Source organism: Aspergillus alliaceus (assembly GCF_009176365.1).
Source record: "Aspergillus alliaceus strain CBS 536.65 unplaced genomic scaffold BDW43scaffold_25, whole genome shotgun sequence".
Taxonomy (NCBI): domain Eukaryota; kingdom Fungi; phylum Ascomycota; class Eurotiomycetes; order Eurotiales; family Aspergillaceae; genus Aspergillus; species Aspergillus alliaceus.
This window is the reverse complement of record NW_022474708.1, coordinates 357,799-375,663: the sequence shown is the minus strand read 5'-3', so window position 1 is coordinate 375,663 and position 17,865 is coordinate 357,799. Positions and strand designations below refer to the sequence as shown.

The window sequence follows — 17,865 nt, the reverse complement described above, 5'->3', positions numbered from 1 at the left end:
GCCCTGAATCGCGAATAAGTTCATCCCATCTTTCAGTCCCTTGCCTGTTCGTGGGGTCAAAGTAGCGGCAGAATCAGGAAGCGGTGAATATTTAAGGCAGAAGTTGTGGCGATGTGCGGCCGACTTGCCTTATCGGGGACAACTTTTTTTTCCAACCATCAATCAAGTTGACTTGCGGAGTTCAGTTGTTGAGACCAACGATTTTCGCGACATTTTTCAAACTCCCCGTCCTTCTTTTACCCCACCAGACGTCATGGTCGATCGACGATCGGATTCCGAAGACGGTTCGCGTGCTAAGCGTCAAAAGATGGACCCCAAGGACAATCCGTACCTAGCTCATATGTATGCGGACACGTCCAACGGCAACTCATGGGTTGAGGATAAGGATTCGCCGTTTGCCAAAGTGAAGAGACACCAGTCAACTGCTGCCCAGGCAAAAGAGCTCGAAGATGGCGAGTTCAACCCTCTCAACGGCCGACCATTCTCGAGTAAATACTTCTCGATTTTAAAGACTCGCCGCGATCTTCCAGTTCATGCGCAGAGGTAAGTACAAGAGTTTTCACCCAGTACTCGCAAAATATCTACAAGTGAGCAACCTCTAATATATATGTTTAAGAGATGAGTTTCTCGAACTCTACCAGAAGTCCCAGATCCTAGTCTTCGTCGGTGAGACTGGTTCCGGTAAAACCACTCAGATCCCTCAGTTTGTCCTGTTCGATGATCAGCCGCAAAGCCAGCGCAAGATGATTGCTTGTACCCAGCCTCGCCGAGTGGCTGCTATGTCAGTAGCGCAACGTGTGGCTGCTGAGTTGGATGTCAAGCTCGGAGAAGAAGTGGGTTATAGTATCCGTTTTGAGGACATGACAGGCCCCAAGACATGTCTTAAGTATATGACGGATGGTATGCTACTGAGGGAAGCCATGAACGACCACAACTTAAATCGGTACAGCACTATCATTCTGGATGAGGCTCACGAAAGAACCATGGCCACTGATGTTCTCATGGGTCTTCTCAAGGAAGTCGTACAGCGGCGACCAGATTTGAAGATCATCATCATGTCTGCTACTCTTGATGCCCAAAAGTTCCAGCGCTACTTCAACGATGCCCCTCTCCTTGCAGTTCCTGGTCGTACTCACCCAGTTGAGATTTTTTACACCCCCGAGCCTGAGCAGGATTATGTGGAGGCCGCCATTCGCACGGTCCTACAGATCCACGCTACAGAGGACGAAGGCGATATACTTCTATTCTTGACTGGTGAGGAAGAGATTGAGGATGCTGCACGAAAAATTACACTAGAAGGAGATGAGATGGTGAGAGAAGCCGATGCTGGCCCCTTGAAAGTCTACACACTGTACGGCAGTCTTCCTCCGCACATGCAGCAACGCATCTTCGACCCGGCACCACCTCCTCGCCGCCCTGGAGGTCGTCCCGGTAGGAAGGTCATTGTTTCCACTAACATTGCCGAAACTTCGCTTACAATTGATGGTATCGTCTACGTCGTGGATCCTGGTTTCTCCAAGCAAAAGATCTATAACCCTCGCATTCGAGTCGAGTCCCTCCTAGTGTCGCCCATCTCTAAAGCCTCTGCACAGCAAAGAGCAGGTCGTGCAGGTCGTACGCGTCCCGGAAAATGCTTTCGTCTTTACACGGAAGCTGCTTTCAAGAAAGAATTGATTGATCAGACGTATCCTGAAATTTTACGGTCCAACCTCTCATCGACTGTGCTAGAGTTGAAGAAACTTGGAATTGACGATCTTGTTCACTTCGACTTGATGGACCCTCCAGCCCCAGAAACGCTTATGAGAGCCCTTGAAGAACTTAATTACTTAGCATGTCTTGATGATGATGGCAACCTAACTCAGCTTGGACGCCTTGCCTCAGAGTTCCCTCTTGATCCTGTGCTTGCCGTCATGCTGATCAGCTCGCCTGAATTCTATTGTTCGAATGAAATTCTTTCGATTACGGCCTTGCTTTCGGTTCCTCAGGTGTTTGTGAGACCCGCATCTCAGCGAAAGCGGGCGGATGAGATGAAGAATCTTTTTTCGCACCCTGATGGTGACCACCTTACTCTCCTCAATGTATACCATGCTTTCAAGGGCCCAGAGGCGCAAGAAAATCTGAAACAGTGGTGCCATGACCATTTCCTTTCCCTGCGATCCCTCCAGTCAGCAGATAATGTGCGCATGCAGCTCCTGCGGATCATGGAACGTGAGGAACTAGAGATGATCTCGACACCATTTGAGGACAAGAAGTACTATGAAAATATCCGGCGCGCTCTGTGCGCAGGATTCTTTATGCAGGTCGCGAAGAAGGAGTCGTCAGGCAAGAGCAAGTACACGACCATCAAGGACAACCAGAACGTCCTCTTGCACCCGTCGACCGTCCTAGGCCATGATGCCGAATGGGTTCTGTACAATGAATTTGTGCTTACGACGAAGAACTACATCAGAACTATAACAGCAGTTAAGCCCGAGTGGCTCATTGTAAGCTTCCTTGATTCTCTTCCCCCCATGGCACTCCTTTTAACTAACAGCCATTTTTCAGGATATTGCACCTACTTATTATGATATCTCTGGTTTCCCTAAGGGCGAAATCCGCTCTGCATTGCTCCGTGCCGCAGAGAGGTTGTCTCGTAAGGAGAAAATGCGTGCCGATCCCGGCCGGAGACGTTGATTTGTCCTAAATTCTATGTCTGTAGACAGTTCATCATTCTTCTTGCTATGTTTCTTTTTCTGGGCGTTGATCTAAAGAAATGCTCTTTTCCCGTATCTAAACCGCCGTGGAGTTTAGTTGTGTGCACTTCCTATTCTGATGGGATGCAGTTAGACTTGGTTACCCACAGTGTCCTTAATGTTATAGAGAGGACCGCTGCAGACAGATATCCCTGCGTCTTATGAAAATAAAAAGATTGAATTTGTCCGGCGTATGTTTCGTAATAAAAGCTATTTTATATCAGTCTACATTTCTAAATGTAAAGAGGCTATAGAAGAGATTCGGTCCAGAACCTGTAGATCTAGTTTTGTGTCGTAATATGGTACAAATCTTGCCAGTATAAACATGTATAGGAGGGAATATCAGAATAGAATCCAAACGTACGCCTTTCAAGTAACAACCATGATGTATACATTCCCGGGACCCGCTTCCTCTGATTACAATGCGCCAACAGCATGATGGAGGATATCACTCGCAGAGATTTCAAGATTCAACGTATCGAATGTTTATCGACTGAGGTTCGACGACGTGCGAATTCGCAGGTTTCAGCTTCTCCTTTAATTGTCCAAGCTCAGTGGGATTGGAGTTGGCATTGCCGTTGGCTGGGGCTTGTTTCGCCAAATCAAAAACCATTCTTTTCAGCTGCGCAACCTGGTCCTTGAGGGCCATGATTTCCTTCTGATGCGCCTTTGCCGTAGCCTCAGCCTGATAGAATTTGTCATCCTCCACGTCGAACAGTTTAAAAAACTGTTGGGCATTATCTTTAGGCTTCTTATTCGGCGTAGGACAGCCTTCGAGCGCAGCAGATAGAACTTGCTGAGAATATGTTCCCACCAGCTTATGCCATCTCCTGGCATAACTACCCTCCTGAGGTAGAGTAAGCTCATCGAGCTGTTCTTGAATGGCAGTTACAAAGTTGAGATATCTCTCCCATTGAGACTTCTCCTCGTTCGTCGTTGTTAACCTATTCTCAGCTGCGTGCCACCGCCTTAATTCAGGATCAGTTGGGAAAAAAATGTCTGTTTGCATCTGTGCAGAGCGCCAGTTAAACTTGTTTTCAACCGCAGCTTTGATTATGGCCCGGGAGACATCATATCTTTTGCACGAATCGCACAGATGTACCAGTAGTACTATCAACCTCTCGACTTCGTATAAAGGTAGCTGCGAGGAGGATATCATGTAAGCCAAAGCTCTTTTGATAGTCTGTGTTCCTTTCTCCCAATCAGAACGAATGGCGTAGAATTTCAGATAAGCATTAAGGATAATAAAATTATCCGAACACCCTGCCGCTTTGGCGGCTTCGGCATAGGCATCGGCTCGATCAGGCTGATTGAAGCGTAGGCAAGTCGTAATTAATATGGTATAGACAACTGGATTGGCGCTGGCCACGGGAGGGACAGAGAGCTCGACACCATTGATCACTACCCGCTCATAATACGATAGATTACCTAGATCTACTGGAAAGCTATCTCCACGTAGCAGCTCCAGGAACAAATCGAATCCTTTGAGGTTCTTGGACCTGCGGTAAAAGTTGAGTATTGAGAGAATCAAAGGAGCGTCTAACGTGAATTTGTTTGGAAGTAATGTCTTCAGGACCAAATCGCCTAAGTCATTCTGGCGGGTTTTGGAGAACGCTATTAGTAGATGCTTCAGAGCAAAAGGTCGATCTGGATCAGTAGACTGCAACAAGTTGCTTGCCAATCTCAAGAGAAATTCTTGAAGGGGTATCCTATCTTCAAGATACTGTTTTGTGAGCTGAGAAATTTCCTTATCGAGTTTCTCATTCTCAGAAGCCATTGTCTTGAAATCGCGTACGCGGAGATCCTTGACCAAGTCGTCAATATTCGCATCCTTCATTGATTTCAGGTCTCGTATTCTGTACCGGATCGAGTTCAATTCACGTAAGAGTTCCGCCACATTAAGCTTGGGCACCCCAGCACTGGAAGCATAGTGCTGCCGAAGACCACTATACGGGTGCGCAATTGCCGGGCGAAGCAAGAGTCGTATAGCGAGCTGTTTCAATGCAAGCTTCCGTACAGCCTTTTGGCGGAGTAAGTCGTATGATAGCCACTCGGGGAAAGTGTCGTCCGCGGTGACACCGAAATCATACTCATCCTGGTTATCATCCGCCCACGTTGCATGTTCATCAACCAATTCCTCCAGGATTTCATTGCCATAGTCATCCACAATATCGAGATGGGTTTCTAGCCCATCTAGAACCCGAGAATCTGGTCTATCTGGAAACTCTCTCAAGCTGGCATTGGAATGAACAGAACGTGTGGGTATATTCCATGAAACGCCTTGGAGTGTCTGTGGTAACGATCTAGCAAGGGTGCTGTATTGTCGGTTTAGGGGTATGCCATTAAATAATGTCCTCCGCTTCCGCCGCGATAAAATGTTTGCCAAAAGGCGTTGTTCCTCGTCCACAAGCGCATTAACCTCTTCCTTCACGGCTGCGATCTTCTCCTGCCACTCGTGACGACGTTGATTTTTGGCTTGAGCATCTGCTAGAGCGGCCGCCGCAAAGATACTCGTATATAGTGCAGTAACCGAATTTCCGATTCGTAACCGCTTCTTACTTGCTGCTGAGGCTGCTCTTGATGCTATTCCAGGAGTCGCAGTGCTCAAGCAAGAAACGCAATGACAAGTCGAGCGCGCCGAGGCGGCGCGGGACCAAAGGCTCTGCATTACCGCAACATCTCCTGTAAAGTCGATTGCAATAGTAGAAAAGCGATGTCCGGATATAGGCAGCTTGCCCTTCAGGGCTCAATAGCATATGGCGGGGAAAGGAATGTGTATGTACCACGGGAGCTTCAGAAAAGTGGTTCAACTGCCGTCAGACGAAAAGTCGTACGTTTCCCGGCCGGTGTGCAAACACCACAAACACAGCTATCTATCTACTGAATGGATAGTTCGTTCTCCGGATCCAGGTGTTATCACTCAAAGGAAATTCCACGCCAACCAAGTTCATATTATTCATTATAGCTTGTATCTTGATACATTTTTCATATTATATTTAAATTTGAGGTTGTGCCAATTGAAAATGCTCGGCCCCTCCGTGTCTCTTGCTACGGTTTTGCTTGCCCTGAGCGGCAGCTTTGCGAACGCCCATGGCTCTCACTCGAGTGAGCAGAACCCTTCGTCGGACTGGGCTACTCGTCATATGCAAGGTGCGTAGCGATGTTCAATTGATCTCGAGGGGGTTAGAAAACCTTTCTAACGGCTCTAAATGGCAGAGGAACATCATATTGAATCCTTTGATCCTGCATCCTTCTTTACCTTCCACGACTATGATAGCTCTGGGGTTTGGACAGCCGATGAGGTACGGAAAACATATGGCCTTGATGATGAGTCAAATGCAGGTGTGAGTGAAGAGCGCAAGCAACAAGCTGTTCGGGAGGTATTCGGGCTTTTTGACCCTGGGAACACTGGCTTCGTTACTCGCGAAAACTGGATGCGGCTCATTTCGGAGGGCAAACGTCTGCCTGATTTTGGTTTTGGACCCGGCCACCACGGTGACATCGAGTATGAATATGAGATTCATCACTTTGAGAAGTATCATGGTGATGATGCCAAGGAAGAAGATCTCACTCACCCTGAGGATATCGAGCATTTCCGGAGGCATGACGAGGAAGATGACGCTGCTGCTCGACTTGAACAGCTCGAGAGGATGCAAATCGTGGAACAGAATATACCGCAGAAGTTCCTTAAACGAGTTTAGAGCGTGTATATGTGTATACCTTCCTGCCATTCTGTATATATAATGTTCGAGATGTCTACGTGCTACATGCGGCTGCAGTCATTTTAGAATAGCCGTTTTTTACGTTCTCGATATCCATCATCTCTACAGAGTAATGTAGGTGATTTGCTTTTAGACATTCCCTTTCACACCTATAGAATTACCGCAAGTATAGATTCAGTTCGGACAGTGCATAACCTGCCGGGCTTGACGATCCGCCGAGCCCCTTATGAAAGGCGTCATGATTCATATTAAACTGTACCATGGACATGTAACATGTAGTATTTTGAAAGTGCAATTGGTCTAGGAATTTATTCAAGGGTCCAACCCTAACCTGCTACCTCTTCAGCAGGTCTCGTATGAATTAACAATGAGAGCACGTCATAGAAGTCGTAAGTCACTTAGAACGCCAGTTTTACCGACTTAACGAAAGGAACATGTTAAGTAATGCAGGGCTTTGGCAATGGAGAAAGAAAGGAAAAGAGAAGTGTATCCTTATAAGTTCATCTTCCCAAAAAGAAAAATAAAAAGAGGGAGAAAACAATCCGAGAATGGTATACCACACCTCAGATACTCTAAAGTATACGTTCTTTATATGTGACTGATAAACAACGTTTGGGGTGACTCTGCGCTGATCTGTCCAGGGCTTGCTCTATGCTTTCTGATCATGAGTGGGCCAATGGTGGCCCAGTGTCTGCCGAGCTGCAGAAGTATGACCGTTCCCGTTTCGGTCCTCGTCAGACTGGCTAGAACTGTCATCTCCGAGAACGCCCGAGGCTGAGGCACTGCGCAAGCGCTGGGCACGGTCTTGAAGCACTTGTGCTTCCGCCGCTGCCCTCTGCGCTCGTATCTGCTTCCGCCACATACTTGCGTACCGGCCCTTCATAGCCAATAGCTGATCATGTGTGCCACTCTCCGCGACCCGTCCCTCATGCAAGACTAGGATACGGTCCGCAGTTGTGATAGTACTTAGCCGATGAGCTATTACAAGCATGGTGCGGCCGAGAGAAAGGGTGGACAAAGCTCCCTGAATGTGCTCCTCCGTCTCCGTGTCCAATGCGGCTGTAGCTTCATCTAGAAGAATGACTCGTGGGTTTTTCAAAATCGTTCGAGCAATAGCTACTCGTTGTTTTTCTCCACCACTAAGTCGTAGACCACGTTCACCGACCTTAGTATTATATCCATCAGGGAAAGACATGATTTTATCATGTATACTAGCAGCTTTACAAGCTTCATAGACTTCTTCATCCGACGCGCTCTGATTAGCATATTTCAGGTTGTACATTAATGTCTCGTTGAAGAGGACGGTGTCCTGCGGCACAACACCGATATGCCTCCGGAGAGAATCAATGGTGGTACTTTTCACATCGTGTCCGTCGATTAAGATTCGCCCTCTTTCGGAATTGTAGAACCGGTAGAGTAAACGGAAAACGGTGGATTTTCCACCACCGGATTCACCAACTAAGGCTGTCGTCGTTCCCGGTTCGCAGTGGAAAGTAAGACCATTCAGGGCAGGTTTTCGACTATCGTACGAAAATTTGACATTTTCAAAAGTAATGTCCCCTTTGCATACCGACAGAGGGGCAGCACTAGGCACATCAACAACAGTCGGTTGTTCTCTGAAAAGTTCCAGCATTCGCTCTGAGTTAATTAATGCCGACTGGATGGACCGATAGAAAGTGCCAAAGAAATTCAGCGGCCCCTGAAGTTGCGCCATATATGTGAGAAGTGACACGAATTCACCGACATCCCGCTGCCCCAACGAGACCTGATACGCAGCAATAAAGCATGCAATCAGTAGACCAAGCATGAAAACCGTATTCTGAGATGTATTCATCAGATTCAAGGAAAAGAGGACATGGTATTCGGCTCTCTGGAAATCCGATACTGCCTCTCGGTACCTGTCGAACTCGTAGTCTTCGGCGTTGAAATACTTTACTGTTTCATATGAAACCATTGAATCATTCCTATATACCACCGGGTGAGCCAGGAGATTTAGCTGGTAATAGAGGTTCACACAACTTACTTAACTGCATCTTCTTGTCTTGAGGCATTGACCATTTGTCGCCGAATCTCTGCTCTCCATTGTGCCATGCGGACAGTGACATATAGGTAACAGAACGTGACAATGGCGACGACCAAAGCATAGTAAGCGTCGAGTGCAATGAGAAAGTAGATGATAGCAACGCAGAGATCGACTAGCATAGGCACAACCTGAAAGGTGACTTGCTCAAGGAAGGTATTGATGGAGCTACCTTTACTCAGCGCAGACAGTACTTCACCGGTCTTCTTGCCCAGGTGGAAATCAAGGCTAAGACTGTGCACATGCTCGAAAGCCGCTGTTGAAAGCTCCATGTAAGAATATTGACTCACGGGGATCCACAGACTGGAGCGCAATGAACCGATGAGGCCTTGATTTCCCTGTAACCACCGGAAGAGGATATACAAACAAATGTCAAACCACGGCACGTTAAAGCCATCGCCTGTTTTAGTTAATTTGCGGGTGATGACCCCAACCTGAAGAGGTACAAGGACATTGACAACGCGTTGTAAGACAATCAGAAGGAAACATATGACCACGACTATCTGCAACCGACGGGATTTTGACGGCCAGAGATACGGAAAGAATAACGAATAGCCGCTAAGATATTCCCACCAGCTGGTAGATGGAACTGTTGTTGGTCGAACCCATCCGTCAGCAGGCTTAGAAAACTGCTGGGTACCTGGAACAGCAGGAGTTGAACCATAAGCATTCCCATTCTCCGCATGAGAAGGATCCAGCAACCCGGTGGTTTCTGAAGGGCCATTGGCATATGCTCTAGGCACTTTTCTGGCGCTGGAATGTGTCCTGATGGAGTTGAACACGTAGAGGGCGACCAATGTACCAAGGATCAGCACCCTGACGCAGTTACAGATAAGCTCCGTCAATTCCCACGAAGTCACGCCTTGCCGTAAACGACCCCCGGTGGGATTCCCCACAATTGGTTCATAATGGTTGCCGACATTGATGGAGAAGGATATTCCTAAAATAGCTAATTCGACGGGCACCGCTATCAACCACGGGACAAACTGCGCAAATGTTGGGGAAGGATCTGTATCTAATAATGAGACGAGGATAATCGAATAGACAAAGAACGATCCCACGATATAGATCTATAGAACATTAAATGCTGCACCAGTTGGATTCGCAATCCGTTCCACGGGCCAGGAGCACTTACCACAACGGACTGACCACACCACCAATGTTCTGATCTAGAGACTATAACATGTGCCACATTGACGGCTGCATCCGCAATAATAGTCAAAAGGATACCAACAGTCAACCACTTGAACAATGACCTCGTATTCTGGGAAAATTTTTGGGGTGTTTTCATGACTGCCATCGTACTTCTCGACCGTTTGGGGAGTGGTCTTCCACCTGGACCCATCTGCGCCACGGTGGGAGAGTTATTGGCATGTTTAGCTGCTAGGACTGAATTGGCAATGAAGGCTGTGATAAAGACTAGGAGCAGCAGTATCGGATAGCCGGTGCGAAGGCACTCCAGCAATTGACGAGTTGCATGGTGAGAGTCCATCTTGAACAATCTTCCAGCAGGGGTCCAACAAGATCAGATCAAACAACCACAGGGTATTTCCATGACACAACGACCGCACCTTCCTGCAAAGCCTGAGGGGCAAGAAGAACGGAGCGAGGAATTGACAGTGGACTCGACTCGGAAACGACTGAGAGGCGAAGAGCAGACCCGGATCAGTCAACCGCAGGAGGACCAGATTTGTAGTAATGCTGAAAGGGATCGACAGACACGTAGGACAGTATCTCACTTTCTCACTTCTCACTCTTTTATAATTTTTTTTCTCGGTTCTTCTTTAAGATGGGGTGAGGAAGGAAAAAGAAAAGAAAGAGGGAGAAAAAATGGGAAATAATTACAAGAGAAGAGTATGCGTGGATTGACTAAAAGGCTATATTGGGGAACCAAAGTAAAAACCGGACGGAAAATTGAAAACCCCAAGAATAACGGAAAAGAATTAAAGAGTATAGCAGAGAGAAAGAAAGAAAGACGACCGGAAGGGACAGAGAGGAATGAGAGTGGAGGAAAAGGGAGAAAGAGAGAGAGAGAGAAGAGAAAAGATACACGAGGAAATGATCGTTGGAGAGATACAAATAGTAGTCGGACGGTTGAGGAAGAGTGACGGTGTGTTAAAGTCAAGAATACCTAAAGTAGACTAGTTAGACCCAGAAAGCTGCTGAGCTTGGGTGGTCCCGGAGGCAAATTTGGGGGAAATGGCAAAGAGGCAAGGGAAAAATCTAAAACAAATGGAAAAAAAATTTATTTTTTTTATAGAAATAAAATTAAAAAAAAAAATAATAGCAATAGTAATAGTAATAGCAATAGTAATAGTAATAGTAACAGTAACAGTAATAGTAATAATAATAATAAAACAGAGCTAAGAATATTTGGAAAAGAAGGACGACCAGAGGATTTTTTTTTCCCAGTAATATCAAAATCCTCTAGATCAGCGGGTCAGATTCCTTCTCTAACTAATTCTTGATGCGAATCGGAGGTTTTTTATTTAATCTTCTTCTTTTCTTCTTCCTTATATGTACTTTGATATCATCGAGGACGAGAGATAGATACATACAAATACATACAATATTACTCCTAGGGAAACCTTTTGAACACTAGTACGAAGAGGTACCTAGCCGTTTGCAGGATATTTTCAAAATCGCGTCAAAATCGACACCTTCCATGGGATGACTGGGTTGAACTTGAGGGGGTTCGTGCCCAATGGGAACAGAGTTTCGAATGGAGGTTAGAAGGAATTCGTTAAATGCTTGATGAGCAAAATCCCATGCATGATCTTGCTCATTGGCCTGAGCGGAAAAATGCCTAGGAAGAAGGAAGTACATACGGAGACCGAACGCGGGCGAGGACTCGAGGGTACTGAAATATAAACATTTTAGAAGCCCAGCTGTTGATGATGTTCAAGGCCTCTTATTATTATTTTTCCCTCCCCCCTCTAGTGGTGTACTTGTGGTGTAACGTGATATATGTAAGTATATGTACCAATAGTCAACGACTGGTACTGTACAGTATTTATCTACATTCCCCCGAGGGGTATGATTAGTAAGATTGAAGATTAGTAAAGGTCAAAAAGAAAAATGAAAGAATGAAAGAAAAAGAAAAAGTAAAAAAAAAAAATTGTTGAATAATATAGATGGGATTATTACACAGTATGTAGGGATGTCTTCGTGACAGATCTCGATGGAGAAGGGGATGGATGGTGGTACAAACCGATCGCTGCGAGGATCAGGATTGGACCGTCGGCGGCTGCATTGCATGGTTAGAAGCCTGGGATCCATGTTTGCGGCCCGCCAAATAGGTTTAGTGCCAACCCTTGGGCAGAAGATAGATCAATTTCTTCTTCGTGACTTGGATTCCTAAGGAGGGTTTGATGCTTTTGTTGTCTTTCTCGAAACCAAGGTGTCCTGTTAGCGCCCTGCGTAAGTGGCTGAAAACAGTTCAGTGCCAGGGGCAATGTCATCTCACAATAGATTTAGCTTGTTACACTTCTAATTAATATGATCATATTATATGATAGTATGATAAAAATCTTGAATGATTAATTTTGGGTTACGCTTAATTCTTTTTCTGGGACAGCGAAATAAAGAAATTGACAAAGTGAACCATGATCATTATATTATTATCATCAGACCACACCCCATATGGATTTGAACATGACCATGATTCAGACAAGGAGTATGCGGGGGGGAACCGATTCTTCAAGTCGAGGACCGCCCTGCACCCTGAGTCGTCTTCCCGACCAGTCGCTTTAGTTTGTCCCACCTGTGAGGAGTCCCGAATGTCCGGATGATCTAAAACAAAAGTATCGTTGGTATGTAAATATGTACCTCCTACGTACACCGTATGTATGTAGATACATCTCGGATCCAAGACATAAGCTCCAACATCGGTCTTACTCTCTCATCTTTAGTCAATTCGTGTTAAGCTGGTCTGAGACCCCTAGTAAAGAGTATATAGCCACTTTTCTTGCCCAATTTATCTTGACTGTGGGTACTTCACCCCCATCTAAGCCATTAAAAATACATCCATCAATACCGCCATACATTGCCATACAGTACCTAGCTAAGTTCCAAGCTTAGGTTAACCGGTACGTTGCACACCGCTTCTAACATGCATGCATGTCTGTTGGATTCTTTCATAGCGACGTTTAACGGCATCCTGCGAGATAGCTGAGTTCCCGCCATTCAATCCACAACTCCTATTACTATAGATTGTACACATCACTCAGGTATCCATCTAAATTCCAATTGCTCTAGCTTTGTTACTAGATTATCGACTCTTCAGATCCATCACCTGGACAGGTCGAGAGGGAAGAGCTAATTAATAATTATTTTTTTTTTTTTAAAAAAAAAGGTTTTGAATATTAAGAATACCTAAATCAAGAAAAGGGCCGGTATGGAATGATACAACAACCAGTTAAAAATAATAGTACTACGAATGACAACTGAAAGAATTAGAGGTTGAAATCATTGGATGAAATAAGGTCTCGAAGTTGTTTGCCTTGAGTTTGTTTTCCTTTTTCTCCTCCGTACGGAGTATGGTATTCTATCATCCTAACGATCTATCTAGTAGTCTATCTTTGTAGACTATGATTTACTAGATGGACACGCCCCCAACCGGCGCTAAACCCGCACATCACGCGTTCTCGCCACTCTATTATTATTCGAGTGGTCACTAATTCTCCCTCACATTCCTCAGACTTACTGACTTGCTTACTAGTCGTACTTACTTGCCTTCATGCATCTCACATGAATCAATTTAACTACTCCTTAATTACCATTCCTCTGGTCAAAGCTTTTGCAGGAAGCTGACTAATCGCCATTGTGACCTTAGGCAGTCTCAACATCTAATCAGTTCGTCAGTCACTGGTGTATCCATCCAAAGTCTCTAAAGAGAGCTCCGCCTTCTAACCCCCCTCCTTTGCTATCATTTCCCACCTCCACCAGCTCCTCTTTCTTGTTTGTTCGTCGGGAACGTTATCAATCATGGAGCTGCAACCCTTATCGGGTTAAGTCGTGTTTGATTAACCTCTCGAGGATGTCCGATAGCTCTCGGTTGCCCACCCGAGGCAGTTCCTCCCCAGCTCCCCCCCCTCCTCCTCCGCCCGCCCCCGTGCAACAAAGCAAATATTCCAATCGCGCGGCCAGTGCTCTAGCAAGATTTGCCCAGCCTTTCTTTTCTGGGTCTCGACCTCCAAGTCCGCAGGCTTCAGGGGGACGTGCAGATTTATCTACTGGTCCTCGTTCTAATAGGCCCAAGTCCTTGTATAGTTTCCCTTTCCAGGTGTTGCTCTTCCTACCCTCGTCACCCTAATTCACCTGTTCATCTTGTACACCCCTTCCCTAACTCCAGCTTCATTTACAATCACTATCTAGACAGGTCGCACCAATATGCAGCTTTCCACCTCGCCGTCCAGGCTTGGCAGCAATGTTCTAACAACCCTACTAGACCGGGTGCGTCCCAAACGGTCACTCATAAGACCGGAATTCCGATTGCCGCTTTAGATATATCCCCTCAGCGGACACATGCAGTGGTTGGGGGAAAGGAGATTTTGAAGACTATCCGTGTCTCACCCGATCATTCTTCCGAGGAATTCAACCTTCGCAATGCTATCATCGGTTACTCCTCCACTCAGAATGATGGTAGCGGACTCTCCGCACGTTACAAAGACCAGCTGACAGTGCGGGATGTGAAATGGTCACATGGCACTTATGACACAATTATTGCCACCGCGGTGGCCAACGGACGCATTGTTCTCTACGATCTACATCGCACTGGCTTGGAATATTGCCGGTTTCAGGGGCACAGCCGCCAGGTCCACAAATTAGCTTTCAATCCCCATCGACCGGCATGGCTTTTGTCTGGCAGTCAGGATTCCTCTATTCGAATGTGGGACTTGCGCATGGCATCCACAGGCAAGCCATCTTCGAGTAAGGCGCTGTATAATGGTAACAGCGATGCAGTCCGGGATATCAGGTGGTCTCCAAGCGATGGGGTTCTGTTTGCAACTGCTACGGACAGTGGTGCAATACAATTGTGGGATTGTCGAAAAACAACTGCTCCTTTGCTGAGGATCACTGCCCATGACAAACCCTGCTTCTCAGTAGATTGGCACCCTGATGGAAAACACATCGTCAGCGGTGGAACAGACAGGCATGTTAAAGTTTGGGATTTCTCTTCTTCGGCTGAACGTAGGCAGAAACCAACGTTCCAATTCCGGACACCCCAGGCCGTTGTTAACGTACGATGGCGTCCGCCGTCCTGGAATAGTGAACCTGAAGCTTCTGGTGGCTGGCAGTCAACCCAATTGGTAACATCCTATGATAAAGAAGACCCGCGGATACACCTATGGGATCTTCGGCGGCCTCATATACCCTTCCGGGAGTTTGATCGGTATGAATCACATGCTGCTGATATACTTTGGCATTCAAAAGACCTGTTATGGACTGCCGGCGAGGCCGGCGCTTTCACCCAGACTGATATCCGATATGCTACTCAGGTAGTTCATCAACGGCCGATGTGCTCCGTAGCCTGGAGCCCGAGCGGGGAAGTGCTAGCTTTTGTTCAGAAGCGTCCAAGGCAAAATACTGTAGGTCTCAGCACCACGAAATTTGTGGGTCATGCAGAAGAAGAGAACAGTAGCGGTGAAGTTTTGAGTCAAAGCCCAGCAGATGATCTTCTTGATGAGCCCTCGTTCATCTCGGTTAGACACCGACATACTAAGTCGAGTAGTGGCCGGGCGTCTAAATCACTAGGTAGCTCTCCTCCAGTTGCGCCCGAATTCAATCCGGTTCTATCACTAGACAAGGTGCTGTCCAAAAACAAGCCTTCCGAACAATGCCAATTAGGAGCAATTGGAAGTATCCCTGGGACTACAATGAGTCAAGCAACCTTCCGATACCTGGCTCGTCATTATTCTCCTTTACTCGAAGCCTCTAACGGCACACACCCAGATCTTCTACGATCATTGCTCGAATCATTAACCCAGAACGCAGAATGTGCGGAAGATGCTTCACTGCTCAAGCTATCTCAGACATGGCGTATAGTAAAGTTTGCTGTTGTTCAAGAACTACAGCTCAAAGCATGGCAGCAGCACCGGACTCCGGAAAAGGGTCCTCGCGACCCTAGAAAGAGACTTTCAACGCAAGGTCCAGTTCCTGAAAACACGCGAACATTGGATGATGGAAGGCCTGAGAAGATAAAGAACCGGTTTTTCAAGAGTGTCCTAGAGACGGAAGCGCCCAAACAAAATCTCGCTGACATAGAAAACGGTTCGAATATGACAACCCCCCTAGCGCAGCCTTTGCGTGACTCCACCATTAGGTCGTCAGACAGCTCCAACTCACATATATCTTCTCTAAACGACACAACCGATATTCAGCCTCTTCCACCATCACTTCTGAGCTCAATCCAAGACACCATGAATTCAAATGACTGGTCTTCGATGTCAGATGTACAGCCACGTATCATTGTCCAACCCCAGCACCGTCAATCGAACGCAAGCGAAGATGCACGTTTCCCAGGCGAAAGCCTCTTATCTGATCCAATACATGAATCGGTACCCCAGAGCCTTGAAGGCGACCAAAGATCTGCCCCACGGGCAATCACCGGGAGAGCGGACTGGCGTGCTCGGAGCCGCACCGAGGCGTCAGAAGTAGACGAGTATGATCAGAAGATAGAGGATAAACGGGCAGCCATTCGTGACTACAAGTTGTTCCCTAAAAAGATCTTGTCGCTCGAGTCTCACGTCGAGTCTGTCAGGGCTCCGGGTTTCCACCGCCACGAGTCGTCAGAAAGTCTTCCCATGTTCTCAGCATCCACAGGGAGCTCACATCCTTCCAAGTCAATAGGCACATCGTTATCGTCAACAGCCAGGCTATACGATGTTTCCGAAAGTGAGAACATCACAGAAAGTCTGAATAATGAGGCCTCTCGTATACCATTCTCCAGGGCCAGAAGTGACTCAGTTATAGGCCCACTAACTGTTTCAAACGAAGTACGTCAGGACAATGGCACTTTGGTTGAGGGTATTTCGGATTCGGGCGGTATTCATCTTGGACGGCCCTCCAGCCCACTTCTCCTTTTGAAGGAATCCAGTCCACTACAGACTCCAAGTATAGAGTTTTGCCATAAACCTAGTTTTGTCACTTCTGCAAGAGATGACTCTACTTTTGGATCTACATATGGGGTCGACGATAACCTCACAGGACTCACTATTCCCATACTGTCTGATGGAACGCTAGACAGCCCTTGGAACTCGGAAGCCTTGCTCAAAGAAGCCATTAGGCATTACCACAGCAGTACTTATGTTGACGCCCAATCTGCTGCTCATCTTCTTCAGAAGCTGCGCACTCTCTTCCAAGGATATGAGAATATACTTTCTCACGAGGAGTGTGAACTCATCTTCAAAACCTACAATGAGCACCTTATGCGTCAGTGCATGTACATTGAGGCGGCAGAGCTCCGACTTCTCTGCGTACCAATGTACCCAGCAGTTTATGAGTATGCTCAAATAGACACTACCATGAATGTGTTTTGCTTCACATGTAAACGCCCATATGAAAATCCCAAGAATGACAACACGCGTTGTTATCGCTGCAACACGCCCCAGGAGCTCTGTGCCATTTGCATGTGCGTTGAACCACCAGCGGAATGGGTAGCAGAACAATCTATCTCGTCACTACACTCAAATCACGAGTGGGACTCTGAAACTACCTCACATGTTCTGTCATCGTCTCACTCTTCACTCAAAACAGAGCCAATCCCGCCTTCTGAGCTGCGGCGCTTGGATCAGACACACCTGGATCCATACAATCCTTCGGCACCAAAAGGATCCACGCTCTGGACCTGGTGTCAAGGCTGTGGTCATGGAGGCCATTTGGCTTGCATTACCGTGTGGTTAAACGACATCTCTGTCAGCGAAGGTGGCTGTGCTAGCCCCGGCTGCATGCATGACTGCGGCCCTGGACCCCGTCGTGAATACAATCGCTCCATTCTACTAGAGGAATCCAAAAGGCGAGATTCAGCTGGTAGGAAAGCTGGTGTAGGATTCGTCAAACGTGACCCATGGACCAGAGGGGAGAGCAAAGCTGTTGAGAAGGTTCGAGGTATGCTAAGTGTTGGGACTTCAGGTGGGACAACCGCTTCCACCACCAGCGCTGGGCCTAGCGCATCCTCTAACTTGATGTCACCTAAGAAAGTACGACTTGTTACGCCTAGCGAGCAAGGGAAGCGAAGGAGTGGCTCTTCTCGAACCAGTTTTGGTGGTGGCAGCGGGCCAAGCACTTGAGGTTCAACCAGCCTGAAAGTAGATACAGAGACCACCAATCG

General features: G+C 46.9%; 5 protein-coding genes across 5 annotated transcripts; 4 read left to right on the top strand and 1 right to left on the bottom strand.

Annotated features, from left to right (window-relative positions):
* Nucleotides 1-146: 146 nt before the first annotated feature.
* On the top strand, nucleotides 147-645 carry BDW43DRAFT_100155 (uncharacterized protein). Its single transcript, XM_032037730.1, has one exon. It carries the CDS (start codon nucleotides 254-256, stop codon nucleotides 545-547), a length of 294 nt encoding a protein of 97 aa, XP_031899802.1. The 5' UTR covers nucleotides 147-253; the 3' UTR covers nucleotides 548-645.
* Nucleotides 646-695: 50 nt separating this feature from the next.
* BDW43DRAFT_100160 (P-loop containing nucleoside triphosphate hydrolase protein) lies at nucleotides 696-2,971 on the top strand. The gene is made up of 3 exons (XM_032037731.1): nucleotides 696-943; nucleotides 1,017-2,483; nucleotides 2,545-2,971. Exons 2-3 carry the CDS (start codon nucleotides 1,056-1,058, stop codon nucleotides 2,671-2,673), a joined length of 1,557 nt encoding a protein of 518 aa, XP_031899801.1. The 5' UTR covers nucleotides 696-943; nucleotides 1,017-1,055; the 3' UTR covers nucleotides 2,674-2,971.
* A 2,678-nt stretch (nucleotides 2,972-5,649) lies between these two features.
* Nucleotides 5,650-6,768, top strand: BDW43DRAFT_100133 (nucleobindin SSP120). The gene is made up of 2 exons (XM_032037729.1): nucleotides 5,650-5,882; nucleotides 5,949-6,768. The coding sequence occupies exons 1-2, from the start codon at nucleotides 5,756-5,758 to the stop codon at nucleotides 6,431-6,433; spliced, it is 612 nt and encodes a 203-aa protein (XP_031899800.1). The 5' UTR covers nucleotides 5,650-5,755; the 3' UTR covers nucleotides 6,434-6,768.
* Nucleotides 6,570-10,750, bottom strand: hmt1 (putative vacuolar ABC heavy metal transporter (Hmt1)). The gene is made up of 3 exons (XM_032042128.1): nucleotides 9,670-10,750; nucleotides 8,478-9,604; nucleotides 6,570-8,418 (listed from the first exon to the last, which is right to left on the bottom strand). The coding sequence occupies exons 1-3, from the start codon at nucleotides 10,024-10,026 to the stop codon at nucleotides 7,104-7,106; spliced, it is 2,799 nt and encodes a 932-aa protein (XP_031899799.1). The 5' UTR covers nucleotides 10,027-10,750; the 3' UTR covers nucleotides 6,570-7,103.
* Nucleotides 10,751-13,572: 2,822 nt separating this feature from the next.
* On the top strand, nucleotides 13,573-17,720 carry BDW43DRAFT_300711 (WD repeat protein; the record flags this gene model as incomplete). The annotated part of the gene is made up of 3 exons (XM_032044946.1): nucleotides 13,573-13,799; nucleotides 13,984-17,642; nucleotides 17,692-17,720. The coding sequence occupies 3 exons, from the start codon at nucleotides 13,573-13,575 to the stop codon at nucleotides 17,718-17,720; spliced, it is 3,915 nt and encodes a 1,304-aa protein (XP_031899798.1).
* Between the last annotated feature and the right edge of the window lie 145 nt (nucleotides 17,721-17,865).